Here is a 15,082-nt window from a genome sequence, read left to right as displayed (position 1 = left end):
AAGTTAAAACTGATACTGATGAGTAAAAGGAAGAAAAAATGTTTTGTAAGTCGAGAAAAAAATTTCGTTAAGTATTCGATTGTTCAGAGCCGGGTTGATTCTAAGGTTTTACATCCCCCAGGGATTTTCTGCTTCTCTGACTCTCTCTGAGGAGCACCATGTATGTGAACAGAGAGATGTTTGTCTGGGCTCTGGATAACCAAGACCTGCTTCACACAGAAAGTTTCAGATTCCAGCTATCTTGTGCCCTGGGGAAATCCTTGAAAGTTTATTTAGACAAAGGATTTTAATGCTAGGATTTCTGCAAATAAATCCCTAGTGTAATCTCACTCGACACTTTGGGAAACAGAGAAGTCTAGTCCAAACTCTCTCAGCTAATGATGCAAAGTGAGAGCTCGAAATCCCAGTGTTCTTTGGATAAGACAGACCCTGTCTTTGGTGTCTCAGGTGAACAGGGCATCAAGACAGCTGTCTAGTGACTGTATCTACTTTAAACTGTTTATTTTCATGTGTTATAGACCAGACCTCCTAGCAAATATAGGTTGTACAGGTGGTTTTTCCTGGCCTTTCTAGAATATTCTTTTTTATATGTAAGGATGTAAAATCATGGTTCCTTAAGTTTTATCTTTAAACCTTCATCCCCTTCACTTCAAGCTAGCCCATGCTTGGTCACAGGGCTCCTCTGCACCTGTGAACTATCTTTCACTGTTGGAAGCATTCTGGTGTTCACACATGTCACTTGTGGTACATGCTGCCTTAGATTCCCTTTCACCTTTGCTTTAATAAAATTATGAATCTGTTCCTCCTAGAAAAAGACTTTGTTTACAACAAAGGCTGAATTAAAAAACTGAACCATGATCTATCTCACTGCAGAGTTACAGATCCTGTGTAACACCAATTAGACAAACACACTTACTGTGGGAATCAAGATTGGGGTTACCTGGTGCTAATAAGGTGAGAAAGTTTATCCAGTATGCAATGAGACCAAGGGTCTGGCATCACTAAAGCAGTAAGATCAGAAATAAAACATCTATATTCTTGGGACGGTCTGGAGTGAAAGCCTGCTTCAGGAGAGGCTGCAAAGAAAGGAAGTGCTCAGAACAGAAAAGTGCCATACAGGAAGCAGCCACAGTGACACTTTTACCACGGTGGGTATCCTTTCAGCTAAGCAGGAGTGGGGCTGATGGCCTTCAGGTTCACGGATCCAAATCCAGCAGTATGTATTCAGGACAGAAAGTTGAGGGTCATATTCTCTGTCCCCCTCCATCCTTCATCCTCTGTTCTTCTGCTGCCAAGCACACGTTCTTGTGTGCTTTCTGATATAGTCAAAGCTTTAGGACTGTCCAAGTTGAATGAACAGAATGATGTGGTTCAACCAAAGGAGATATTTCAGGATGCAGAGGACCCTCCGGGCCATAGGGTGGCACAGTGGCTCTGGCTCTGGGTGGTTTACAGTCTGTCCTCCCCAGCTACCACAAGACTGGCAGGGACTGGGGAGGCAGCAGAGACCTGCAGTCTTTTTTGGTGCAACTCTTCCCACTTCCTTCGGTTGGCAGCCACTGAATCCAGCATCGGTTTCAGTTTTGCATTGACCTTCACCAAGGCCTAAAACAAACAGGAAACAGAGAGAGAAACCCGGTCATGAATGTGTATGGTCTTCTTCCTTCTGTTTAAAAGGGGGTGGAAACCAGTTCTATGAAGGGAAATGATTAATTTGGTAAACAGGGACTATTGCCAAGAATATGCAGGCATCCAACACTGTTGTGTTGTATTCATAGCTCCCACGCAGAGAATGAAGGAGACAAGAGGGCTGGGTAATACTCAAGAGAGGAGTGGCCTTGTAGTCACTTTTTGAGTCTACCAGCACATCAAACAAAACAAGACAAAATGCGGCTCACCTGTATCTATTAACATGCACGTCTTTGCCCGCCCGGAGAGAGATCTGCCTGTTAGTCTATCAGGCCGGGAACTTAAAACAAAGACAAACAAACAAAAAATACCAACCAAACAAAACTTAAAACGACTCTGCCTCAGATGCCCAGGTGAATTTTCCCCAATAAATAAAAGATCAGGTGAATTCCCAAGACAAGAAGGACTCGCTTTCCTCCAAAAGCAAAATGTGCGGTGGTCGTGCTGAACATAACATAATAACATGGAGTGATGCAGCTCTAAGTGATGTGAATGGGTCACAGCTCCCTGAGTGTGTGTGGGAGAGGAAGGGTCTTCATGGGAGCCTGCTGATAGGACTCTGTTGCTCTCCCACAGACCTGTTCTTCTCATAGCTGGTTGGCTTGACTGAAAACCCTTCTACTTAACTTTCTTGATGTTCCTAACTTCACATGTTAAAAAACCCTTAGATTCCTTCTAACTCAAATATCTCTTCGCACTCTAGTAACATGTATGGAAACAGGTATGCTGTGAAGGGGTCAGGGCATGGAAGAGAGGGATGGAGAGGCCTGGGGCGAGAGACGATGTGAGGAGTGCCCTACGGGACAGACGGATCACCAGACTTGTGAAACTGGTGCTGCAGGGTCCTTAACTGCACAAGATCCACAGATTCTTGTAAATACTTCCTTTTGCATTTAAATTTTCCTTTTTAAGAGAAGGGGGGTCCCTGCTTCCAAGTGGTTTGAGTGACTTCTGGCCTCAGAAGCCCTGGATGGCCCCTGGCACTGAACTCCTGACTGTAGGTTGTCTCATTTGAATTGGATGCTGCTGAGCCTTCAGCAGGTTTTGAATCAGTCTACCAGAGATACCATGGGGTGGGCTGAGAATCTCACCTAGGAACTGGGGTTAGAACCCATTGAGATATCTCAGGCTAAGCATCAGTAAACATCTTAGAGACAGCAGGATGTCCTTCCCCTAAGCAAAACACCTGTCAATAAACCTTGCAGATTCCTCTAAACATGTCTGAGTAAATAGTGAGACTCCTGCTGCTTGAGGTAATTCTTCTCTTCCTATTGATGGCCTGTACTATTTATTCTCAACCTTCCTCCATCCTACCTCTCTCTGTGTGTGTGTGTTTGTGTGTGTGTGTGTGTGCGCGTGCGCGCGCGTTCATTCCAGTGATCTTTAGTGATCTTTGTCGAACTGACTAGAAACATCTCATTTAAAATCAGATGTACCATTTATTTCATATATGAAAAGAGCAAAGCAACATAATAACCCAGGGATCAAAAATTCCCTTTATTTCCAGGAGAAAAATGCAGATGCCCAAATTCTGCTCAGTGCTTAGTGTTTGTTTGTCGGTTTATTTATTTTTGACAGCAGTGTGAGGTAGCAGTGGCTGCCATGGTATTATTTAGCATGCCTTGGCACTGGCCCCTCTTTACTCTGATCAGGCCTTTTAATTACACTGACTACTGTAATTCCTATGGAAATCAGTGTATATGTTATTTCCCTGCTACAAAAGCATTTCTCTAGAAATTATTTTTTTTTAAATCCCAGGAGCATGAATTGGAATTTTTTTTTCTGCCGAAATGTAATTAAAAACTCATTTGATCACACTATTTCTGGCTCTGTTTTACTTATTAAATTCCTGTAATCAGTTTTCTTTTATGGAGCTGCTGGGAAATGATCTCAGAAGCAACACATTTTTCTCTTCTTTGGCAGCTTCCCGAGCATTTACTAAATTACACTCCTAGCACCTGCCCATGATTCGAGTTACTCCACCAATCTATTCTTTAAAGCATTTAAGTTTGTTTGGCTTTACCCCAAATAGCTTTCCCCTATATCTTTCTTCTTTTCTTTTTTTCTCTTGCTTCCTTTGTGTGGAATAAAACACCAAGGTGGGGGTTAGGGAGAGAAATACTGATTTCTCAAAATTCCCTCCTTTTCTTTGTTTTCTCCAGAGATAGTATTAGCAGAGGAAGAATCATTTTTCTTAGGACAAGCATTTGTTCTGGACAAAGGTAGCAAAATTCCCCATCTTGAGGAACTGCCCGGATGTTATAAGTTTGTACATAAATGCAGTTGGCCGCAGGGCAAGGAATTAGTGTATCTGTGTCTGTAAAGTATCCGTAAAGAACAGAAGTAGACTATCCCCTTCCCAGCCACCAGCTGCCAGAGACTCATTCAAGTACACAAAGAATGCAAGCTTTGTGCTTTCTATGAGAAACACAGGATCAGAGAAGCAGCTGCTGATGCTCTGGGTGAAGAATGGAAGGGCTATGTGGTCCAAATCAGAGGTGGGAATATGTGAAAAGAGGCATATCTGCAAACCCAAGCCCCATGGTTCATGGCGACTACTAGTCAGGTGCTGTGGGCAAGAGAACGGCTTCTAACACATACAAAGATGTGGATGTTCTCGAAGGCTGGCCACCAGTAGGTAATCCCTGATGGCTCTGTGAAAGTGAATCCCTCCTCATGGAAAGAGAGAGAGAGGAAGAGTACCCACTGTCACCGCTGAGGGACTCATCAGCCACAGGGTGCCCAGCTTCTTGGTGGCATTCTTGTGCATGGCCATTTAGCCAGCATTTAAATGCCCCCAGGAACAATGGGCACACTGCCTCCCAAGGAGTTCTAAAACCCTTCTGGCTTTAGACTAGTGTTTCCTGCTCTGAGCTCAAGTCTATGGCTCTGTAACTTATTCCCAGGGGTTTGACCAGATTCCTGAAGAGCAATGTGGGACTCATGACTCTGGTGTTGATCCTGTGAAACTCAATTGGACCCAAAAGTTGGACACCACTAGCACTCTCTTGACTCATCCAAGTACCTGGAATACTTTTTGTACAAGGGGACGTACCTTACACAGAGCCATCTGGGTGGCTGTAGAACTCCCCCTTCTTGGCTTGGAAAGTCATACTCTATTGTTGAGCTCTCTTGTGACTAGCACAATATTTTATTAATATTTCAATAAATAACATTCACATAGTTCAAGGGATACATAAGGGGACAAAATGTATAGTGTAAAGTCTCCTTCTACATTGCCCCAACCCGAAAAGACAATAGGTATGAGCAGCTGTTGGTGTGGCCCTCAAGAATCATTTTTACCTGTGTAAATTAAAAGTGAGATTATTTTTTACAGCTACTAGTGTTCCACAGATGTCAAACCAGTTCTCTGTTGTTAATGGAAATTAGTCCTGTTTATATTTGACCATTCAAGGATATCCTGTATATAGCCATTTTGTAGATGAAGAAGCCATTTTGTAGCAGAAGGTCAAAGGATAGAATTAGCATTTCTAGGTCAAATGGTATGTAAATTTGCATTTTGATAGATGTATCTGCTAAATTGATACATATAAACAGTGTCTAAGATACAGAGCAAGAGCCTTCTACTAAGCGTGCTAACAAGAGAATGGAAATATAGTCTCAAGGCCTTGAAAAGAGAGAGAGTGGATAAAGCTAAGAAGAATACCCAGATCTGGCACTTGGACATCTCTCCCCAGCATCGCAACACACTGCTTTAGAATGTTTCTGATCCCTCCCCCAAGCCCAGTCCCTGAAAGAAACTCTCTACCTGGCCAATGACTCCATTGAGATCTTCTGCAGCTGATTCATGCTCTTGGTCCCTTACATGCATCTGGTTTGGCCTCTCTGTTCATCTCACGGGTTTCTGCTGTTATTACCACGTGTTATGGGATGCTTATGTAGTGCCAGACTGTGCTGTTTCAGCCACGCTGATGGCTAACTTTCTCAAGAACCTCATGAGGTCCATATTGCTATTATTATTCGTGTTACTGTTAGTTTGTAATGAAGAAAAAGCAAAACCTAAATGAAAGGCTTGTTCACATCAACTCAGTGGATAATGAAAGAAGTTGACAGTGTCTCTACCTCAGTACTACTGATACTGTGGGTCAGATAAATGTTTTCTGTGGTGGCTGTACATTTAGGACACCCTAGAAGCTGGTAACAGTACTCCCTATAACCCAAGTTGTGGTAACCCAAAGTATCTTTATCTTTGAAAAATATACGTATTTCGAGGTGTCTGCAGACTCAGCGGAACCATGAGCCACAGTGCTTAACTGAACCAAGCTTTCTCACCACGTGGTATGAGCCCACACATATAGTAGCATCTTTGCTAGCAGAGGAGGGAGGTTACCTTTCTTTGGCCAAATGATGTCCCCCTTTTCCCATTTCTGACATTTAAGAAAAAGAGATGAAGAGAATTTATATAATGAACATTCACTGCATTAGGACAGGGGTAGGATCCGGTACCATTACCTCACAGAAACATCATGGCGGTTCTACGTGGTGGGTCTCTTTTTATAGGTAAGGAAATTGCAGTTCAACAAGGTCAAATGACTTGCCTGTCATCATATAGTGAGGGACTGAGCTGGGGTTTCATTGAAGTCTTGCCGGTTTCAAATACTGTGTGGCAGCTCCCTCCCTGGACAACTAGTCCCCGTTGACCATTCTCACCATGCTCGGCCTTCTCTCCTATCTCTCCTGTGTTTGCAGAATCAAAGTGTTCCAACAATCTCTCCAATTACAGTTTCCACACTGAAAATCTTTTGTATTTTATTTTTAGTACTTTAAAGATGTGATCCCTCACCCCATTTTTGTGTGGAGTCAGTCTCCTAGATGGTTGACCTTGTGCAGAGGAAGTAGACGATCCCCTTTCCGGCTACCAGCTATCAGAAACTCACTGAAGTGGACAATGAATGCAAGTTGTGCGCTATGAGAAGCTCATGACCACAGGTAGCTGCTGATGCTCTGGGTGAAGAATGGAAGGGTTATGTGGTCTGAATCAGTGGTTGGAATGAGAACCAAGGCTTTCCCATGGCAAGGTGTCCTGACCCACTGCAGGATGCAGCTGCTGTTGGGTAAGGGACATTCTTGTTACAGGCCAAGGAGAACTGGAAATACAAGTCTATCTGGGATGCACTGTGGATGCCAACCTGAGTGTTTTCAGCCCGGGTTTGCTCGGCCGTATATTCTGTCTGGCATCCCTGTTAGAAACCCAAGGCAATGGTCCATTTACTCACAGGCTGGAGTCTCCATAACTGCAAGCTTTTAAAAATATTTTTTTTCTTCTTTTGAAAGTGCATTGAGTGAGTCTTCTCATTTTTATGCACCAGAATTTTCTTGTGTCTTTGAATGCCTGGTAATTCTGGGGCAGATATTAGACATTGTGGATTTTATGTGCATGTCAGTTACTTTTGTCACTTTTGTCATTGCAACAACAAAATATGTGAAAGAAGCAGCTTAGATACAGAAGGGTTTGTTCTGTTGCAGAGCTGAGCTCTTTGCTTCCTGACCGTGGACACATTATGACCAGATAGCTGTGTTCCGTCTACATGCCCTCCTTGCCACATGGCCGGTGCTTTGCTATAGTAATGGGAGACTGACAGTTGGCTGTGCCACTCCATGAGCTCTGCACAGAATAGAAGCCGAGCCTTTCTGCTTTATATTTATTTAGCTGTAAATCTCTAATCCCTATTACGTCGACCTCAGGAAGTAATGGCCTTTCCTCTCTCCCTGTTATAGACCAGTGACTGGTTAAGGCTTCCTATCCTTAACCTAAGAGTGGCTAAAACTGAGGTTGCCACGTTCTGACCTGCTACCCAATCTAGCCATACAAACAAACCTAGACACCCCTCCCCCACCTCCTGATGAGCCCAGAGCTCTCTCAGTGATATCATTCCTGAGACCATGTTTCCTTCAGCTCATTGAGCTGCTAACAGCTGGAGTTTGGCCTCGTGTTCCCTTAGTCATGATCCACACATGCTACCACTGGGCATGGTGTACATCCACCATTGACCACAGTCACTTCTGGGATCAAGACATCAACATGTGGGACAGAAGAGTAAGTAAGAGCCTGGCTTGCTCAAAGAGACAGCGACAACCCATCTGCCTGATGGCGGTTGTAAGGGCACAAGAGAAACCAAATTCACACCAGACTGGGCTTTGAACCTGAATGTGTCCAAACAGATCATCAATACTTTAATAATATCTGATGAAGCTATCTGAGCCAGATATTCATTTTGATGGATAGAGATTATTGTTGTTGAATTATAGCTCCAAATTGCTAGAAATATGACTTAGCACTTTCTGCCTTTTCTTACCAGTATTTTATAAAAGAGAAATATTAGAAACTCAGAGAGAGTTTAGGGAACAGAAGGCATTCAGAGTACTCTTTGAAATGCCCCCCCTCTTTAATTGCCCAGGGCTGACCCTGGGGTATGCTAGGCAAGGCTGCATCTCTGCCTCTTTGGGTTTTGATAACATGGACGGATGGAGTTGGTGCTCATTTCAGGCAAGTCCTCTAGTACCTTTCTATCACCATGGTTGTCCCCTTTCTGAGTGAAATGTCAGGGGTTCTCTGGGGCCTGGCATTTTGAAATGGAAAAGCACAGACACTACGTGTGGCAGACATAGTGGCCCAGACTTCCAGCAGAAGGGGCAAGGGGTGTGTCAGCTGCGGGGGCCTTCAGAGTCTCTCAGAATCACATGACTGATGAGTCACGGGAGCAAGAGTGATGTTGAGAGGTTTCTATTTACTGTATGTGACTTCAGAATGAAGCAGCCAAGTGTGCTAGCAGGTCTTCGATTACAAAATTAGTGAAGTGCTGCACTTCTAAGTTCCGAAAGGCAAGGTTATTGACGAGTTAACAGATAACAGCCCCAGATTGGCCATGCCACGTTGCTGCCATGAGTCACATCCAAGCTCCTCCTCTCCCACGTACTGTCATGGCTGGAGGAGACACAGTGACTTGACCAGGCATAGCTGAACTCATCCCAGTCCTTCAGACTACTGTCTGTTCACAGGCCCGCTCTCCCAGGAGCCAAGCCTTGTCATCCGTGCAACGATACCTCTCTGGAATTCACAGCACTGCCCTCTTCACTCCCATGCCTTAGTCACCCCCTTCCACAGGGTCTCCGCACTTGTGTCTGATGCTGATGCTGATGCTACAGTTGCCCCTTCAGGCTATCACACTCCTCCACCTGAATTCTGTGACAGCATCCTTACTAGTCTCCTGCCTTCCCTTTGCTCCAGTCCAACTGGCCCTTACAGGCCCAAGCTTGCTGTTCCCTCCTGAATGTATAGTGCTTCCCGTCATGTACTGAAATACTCAGTAGAACAAGTCCAAAGCGCTCACACAAACCCCGAGAAATCCTATCAGAGGGTGAGACTTGAAATCCCAAGAGAGAAGGAAACTCAGATAAAAACTAACTAGAAACATGATGTCTGACTTGGGTGACAGTTCAAAAACACAATGCCGAAATGCCGTAGTAATCCCCCCACGTTCCTTAGAAAACTTGAAGCATCCGTCTTTCCCGGCACTCAAGCATGCTGTTGAGTTTAAAGGCTCCACATGCTGTTTGGCAGGGGAGCTGCTGAGAGCTGGTGGGACCCATGAGAGCAGATGGGGCCGCTCCAGGGTCCAGATGGAGAGAGCAAACAGCCTCCTAAACCCCACTCTTTCCCTCTCCAGACCAATGGCTTTTGAAACTCAAGGTTGTGTAAAAATTAATTTGCATTAAATTGCTTAAGATAATGTATTAACTACCATATGAGGCTCCCAGCAGTTTTTAAACCGTACTTGGGAAAACAAATAATCAAGCGATAACGGTGAACTCAGAAGCAAGCCCAGACTTCTTAAAAGAAGTGTTTCCACGCTAGTGGTAGGTAGCTTTAGAGCATCTATTTGTGTAATTCTCAGAAGCTTGGAAATAAAGAATAAATATTTACACATGTAAGTCCGTCAGGTCCTGTATCCATGCTTCAAAATAATTTTTCCTTATTAAGTCCTTGATGCAACCAGCAAGAGTTGTGTCTTTATTCATCCATTTTATGAACAATACCAAAAAACAAACTAAGCAGAACAGAACCAACCAAACAAAAACTAAAAACAAAAGCCAAAAATCCCGGGCAGAGAATTGTTACATAATTTGCCTGGAGAAGACAGTATTGATTTGAACGTGGGTTTTTGAATCCAGAGTGTACACTAGTCACCAGTTATCACACTTGTGGTGTTGGTATATAGTCACCAGTTATCACACTTGTGGTGTTGGTATATAGTCACCAGTTATCACACTTGTGGTGTTGGTATATAGTCACCAGTTATCACACTTGTGGTGTTGGTATATAGTCGCCAGTTATCACACTTGTGGTGTTGGTATATAGTCACCAGTTATCACACTTGTGATGTTGGCATATAGTCACCAGTTATCACACTTGTGGTGTTGGCATATAGTCACCAGTTATCACACTTGTGGTGTTGGTATATAGTCACCAGTTATCACACTTGTGGTGTTGGCATATAGTCACCAGTTATCACACTTGTGGTGTTGGTATATAGTCACCAGTTATCACACTTGTGATGTTGGTATAAAATTTTGTATGGGGCAATCCTGAAATGAGAGTTAAGAAAAGAAAAATGAATTTCTAGGCAGGTCTTGTTTGTCCATACTAAAAAATATAATTTCCCCACAAATGTCCTTAACAAGCACCAATCCTGCAGTGGTTTCAGATTCATGTGAGGAAAGTCAGCAGAAGAAAACAAGCCACCCTGCAAATCCTGAACAGGGTGGAAAGGTTGTCAAGCTATAGAGCTGACACGTGGGAATGGGAACAGGGTGGAAATGAGAAGACGGCTTTGCAGAGGCCCTGACTCTCATGACAGCCGGGGGTGTGAGCTATTTATACTGTTTGTCCTTCTTTGGCCACAGCGAAGGGGTTAAGAGTCTCTGGCCTTATAACCTTTGCCCTATATGGGGACACCTTCATTTATTCTGTTGACACTGTGGCATTTGTAGCAGAGTTTGCAAGCTGCCTGTCTGGCATGCAGTTTAGCTTTCCTTGAACTTATCAACGGCTGGTGAAATGTAAGCAGAATTCTTACAGCAGGATTTCAGGCACAGTGCTTAAAAGAACCATGCTCAGCCGGGAGGTGCTTTCTCTCCCCTTTTAGCTGTGGTGGAATTTCAATTTAATGGCTGGAGCTGCAGTGGCTATCTTGTGATGGTGAGGCAAACTTTAACAAGGCAGCCACGTGCTAAATAAAAAAGATAAAGAGGGTCTAGGTCCCTTCACAGCTGTGTGGGCGCCATAGCATAGCAGCCCAGAATTGGCTAGTCTAGGTGATTTTTATCTGGTACTAGTATCGGAATATAAATGATGTTAGGTCTCTGTTTTCTGACTGGCTGTGAAGGTGGCAGTCGGCTTGGTCCTTGAACAAACTGATCTCCCTCAGAGAAGAAAGGGAGGGAGGGAGGGAGGGAGGGATAGCAGTGGGTTATGAATGAACTCTCCTGGACAGTAGAAGCTAAACACTGGCCTGCCACTTTTCCTATTCCATGAGCCCCCCTCCCCCCACCTCCAGGCTAGCCTCAGGATATCCCAAGGATTTGTTTAGGAATGTGCCTGAGGCTAGTGGGATTTAACCTGGACGTTCCCCCTCTTTTTCTTTGTGGTGCAGTAACAGCTATAAAGACAGAGCTGTGACTTCAGAGGCTGGGCCTTTAGTTCCATTCAAATCTAGCCACAGGACCACTCTTTAGCAAGGCCCAAATTATGTGTAGAGCTAACCATCACAACGGGTGGATTAGGCTCTCTTCTCAAAGGGCTGGTGACTGGTCAGTGTGTAACCCCCACCATGTAGTGGGAAACTTCACAGAAGCTGACTCATCACTTGCACATACCCCAGTAGATGGAAGACATGGTTATTCAAGAATCATAACAACTAGAACTTTTCCAGGGCAAGCGGGGAAGAGGATGTGTCTCTCTGCACCCCCCCCCCCCCAATTCCCTGACTCTTACACCTCCCTAACCACGTGAGCCACTAAATCCCATCACTGCTCAAACCCAGCTGAGCATCCCTACTTCTGCTCCTTATTCTCTTCCATCCTAGGTCTCATTTGAATTTGTCTAGGCCTCCCTCCAAAACTTTGACCTGGTGGCTGGCTCAGTGTAGAAATACTGCAATGGGTACTGACACCCCGCAGCCCTTCCCACTTCAGGGTAGAGTCAAGACTAAACAGCATGTGCTTCCCTTTCCCTGAGCCCCAGCCTGTTCAGTAGAGAGGGCCAGGTTTTCTTAGGTTCTACAGTCTCATCCAGTCCTGATTTGTGGACCCAGCAGGCACTGGAGGAGGACGTCAGCTCCCTCTGCTGGCAGAGTTAATGAGACTGCACAGTTGCAGCTCTTAGGGAAGGGGACCCAAAGGGGCTGGTCAGTTTTCTGTTGGCAATCACTTAGCCTGGTGATGATCCAGGTGAACCCAGAAAAGAAACCCTATAGCCAGTTATTTCTTCCTTGTGTGAATTTAATATGACACTGTGTTTACCACACAGGATGGAGTGCTTTGACCATCTTGGAAAATGATTTTTCTGCATGTGGTGTTACTACCAAGCAATGACAAGCTGGCTGTGTGAGAGGTTTACAGAGACCAAAACATATTGCCAAGTGTGTGTGTGTGTGTGTGTGTGTGTGTGTGTGTGTGGTGTTAGTGATACTGGAGATCTTAAAATCTAAGTAATGGGAGATAGTTACCAAAGAACAGTAAAGATGATAAAGCCACAGTGGTAATGCTTTGCACAGAGGCAGCCAGGCTCATTAGAATCCAGAGCAACCATGATTCAGTTCTGCAGTTGAGTCTTAAGAGCACCATCAACCCAAGGTATACCTGAAGATGATGCTCGTGGTATGATGTGTAATATCCTGGAGGCTAATTACAGTATCAGTGATAACTTACAAGGGGATCATTTTCTTTCCAAGGCTGCAGCCGACTACTGGTGCGTGCGAAAGTTTACAACGAAGCCCTTTCTTTCTGTTTCTGTCCTGACCCCATGGTTTTGCTCTCTTCTTTATACGCTCGAGGGATTTCTTTGTGGGAAGAGATAGTCACGATGACATTAACATTCTGAATTAATGAGGCAAGAAATTTAGACTTCCAGTATTAAAGCATTGCTATTTCTGTAATGTCAGGCTGTGTGCCACAGCTGGGCATGGTGGGGAACTGGACAGTGTCTAGCTGAATGAACCACGTCTTTGGGCACAGCCTGTTCTGGGAACTGCCCCTTGTGTGCTATTCTAGAGAGGAGGTGATGAACCACTGAGCAATGGGTGGATCTTGGTTTCCAGGCAGGATCACTGCATCTTCACTTCTCTAACCTCACAACCATGCAGGGAGCAGGTCTTACCCGGTCTGTTTACATAGATCATGGACCTATCTATGGGGGAAATAAGGTTCACAGACATTAAGCTGGCGTGGTTAAATGTATAACAGGGTTAGCAGGTCAGCCCAGTCCTGCTTGGATACAAGCCTATGGTATCTTCTTATCTGGGAACTTAGCCGGTGTGTTGGTCACAAAAGCTGCTTCCCATCTTATTGCAGGGCCAACAGCAGACACGCATTCTTTCTATTGCAGGGGGTTTGTGTCAGAATCCGTGATGTTGGTGCATGGCTAGTTCAAAAAGGAAGGGGCACCTCAACATGATCTCAAAAATTTTAGGTGTAGATAATGAATCTGTTTATCTACAACTCAACTCAACCTTGCTTTGGGAAGATAAAACCAGGACTGTGAGGAGTAATTGACAGGCAAGCTGAAGGGACAGCTCCTGTGAATGGACAGAGAACAGTGGCTTCCGCTCTAATGAGCCCCTCTAGGACAGTGTCCTGGGTTATCCTGGTGGCTGGGTTTTCAGAGCGGTCTGGTAGCTCATCAATCATGTTCATTGTGTGGGCGATTCCTGACTTGGCAGGAATGGCTGGTGACCCAGAAGCTGCAGGATTTGATGGATGGGACTTCATAGAAGAGGTGGTTGAGACATGTAACTAAAATGTAGCCACATGGTAATAATCCACCTTTTTACACATCAGAGTGTTTTTCAATAAAATTAGGCCACCCGAATTATGTATAATATAGAATTATACATAATTCTATATTATGTATTATAGAAATACATAAGATACATCCCCCTCCCCAATTCAATGTGTAAAGGGGACCATTAAAAATTTGAGTTTGGTAAGCTGCAGACATTCATTTTCCTACTTAAAAATGTTTCTCTCATGCGCCTTGAGTCCGAGAGACCCTAAGCATAATGTGTAGGGTGTATGTGTGGCAGAGGGTCTTGTAAACACAGGTGCAAATAGTACGTTTAGTCTGAATATGTTTGGAGGACAGTGCTGTGGGGCCTCCAAGCATGGATTCTAGAATATGCTCTTAGCATATACTCTTTTTAAAAGCATGTGTTTGAAAGTTTCCCTAAGTGTCAGACTAATTGCAGGTAGTAATGAGTGTGCACAGTGCAAATCTGATGATGACCGAGTGCACATGGGTGCCTGTGCGTGTGTGTGTGTGTGTGAGTGTGTGTGCATGTGAGTGCATGTGCATGCACACATGTGAGTGTGCATGTGTGTGAGTGTGCGTGTGGTATGGTTGTGGATATTTATGTGAGTTTAAAAGAGGCGCTCACTCTCAGCAGCGAGCAATGCTCATATTTCGGGGTGGAGTCATCAAGCTTTTGCATCTCAAATGCTCCAGACATAGGGAGACTGAGACCCAAAGTGTCCAGGTGGACTACCTTGTCTCTAAGTAGAGGACTTCGGGGACAGAAGTCTCCAGTTCTTTTAGTGGTCGTTTCCTGTATAGTAGGGAAATTCCCTTCTTCCTAATTCTAGGATGATGAAGATAGTGAGATGGTCAAGAGAAAGAATGAAAGGATGAATAGGGAACGACTTCCATTTACCACCATGTCTGTGTCTAGTTCATCTGCATCTCTCTATCCACACCTGCATGGAGAGTGTTGCATCAGTAGCTGGCCTCTGTGCTCATGGAGAGAGCTTCATCTGCCCACCGTAGCACCGGGCAGGGGGTAGATCATTGTGGCTTTTCTCACGTTGTAAGTTCCTCTTAGGCGAAGATACAGGGCTGTTGGTATGTAAGGGGCAGTGGGACAATACTTCATGGTTTTCTTACATGCAGTTTCTTAGCGCAGTTTTTATTCTATACAAGCATAAACTTTAATAGGTTAGACACTTCCTAGTGGGCAGCACACCAATCTTTTAAATATTAGGAAGGCATGTCAATTTAATTCTTAGTGAGAGACCATTCAAGATAAAGTAAGTTTTCTAATAAAAGGACACACTAGATTTGTTTTGAACTAGAATTTAAAATTTATGGAGAAAAATAATC

The 15,082-nt window shown here is 44.3% G+C and overlaps 1 protein-coding gene across 1 annotated transcript in view; it reads right to left on the bottom strand.

Moving 5' to 3' along the window:
• Positions 1 to 240: 240 nt before the first annotated feature.
• Pde11a (phosphodiesterase 11A) overlaps positions 241 to 15,082 on the bottom strand; it is a 343,221-nt gene continuing 328,379 nt past the window's right edge. The window contains exon 20 of the mRNA XM_028762965.1: positions 241 to 1,605. Within this exon, the coding sequence (XP_028618798.1) occupies positions 1,450 to 1,605 (156 nt within the window). The 3' untranslated portion in view covers positions 241 to 1,449. The remainder of the gene's footprint in view (positions 1,606 to 15,082) is intronic.

This window comes from Grammomys surdaster, unplaced genomic scaffold (assembly GCF_004785775.1).
Source record: "Grammomys surdaster isolate TR1022 unplaced genomic scaffold, NIH_TR_1.0 136, whole genome shotgun sequence".
NCBI lineage: Eukaryota > Metazoa > Chordata > Mammalia > Rodentia > Muridae > Grammomys > Grammomys surdaster.
Note: the sequence above shows the minus strand (reverse complement) of the source record. Positions and strands in the feature narration are given on the sequence as shown.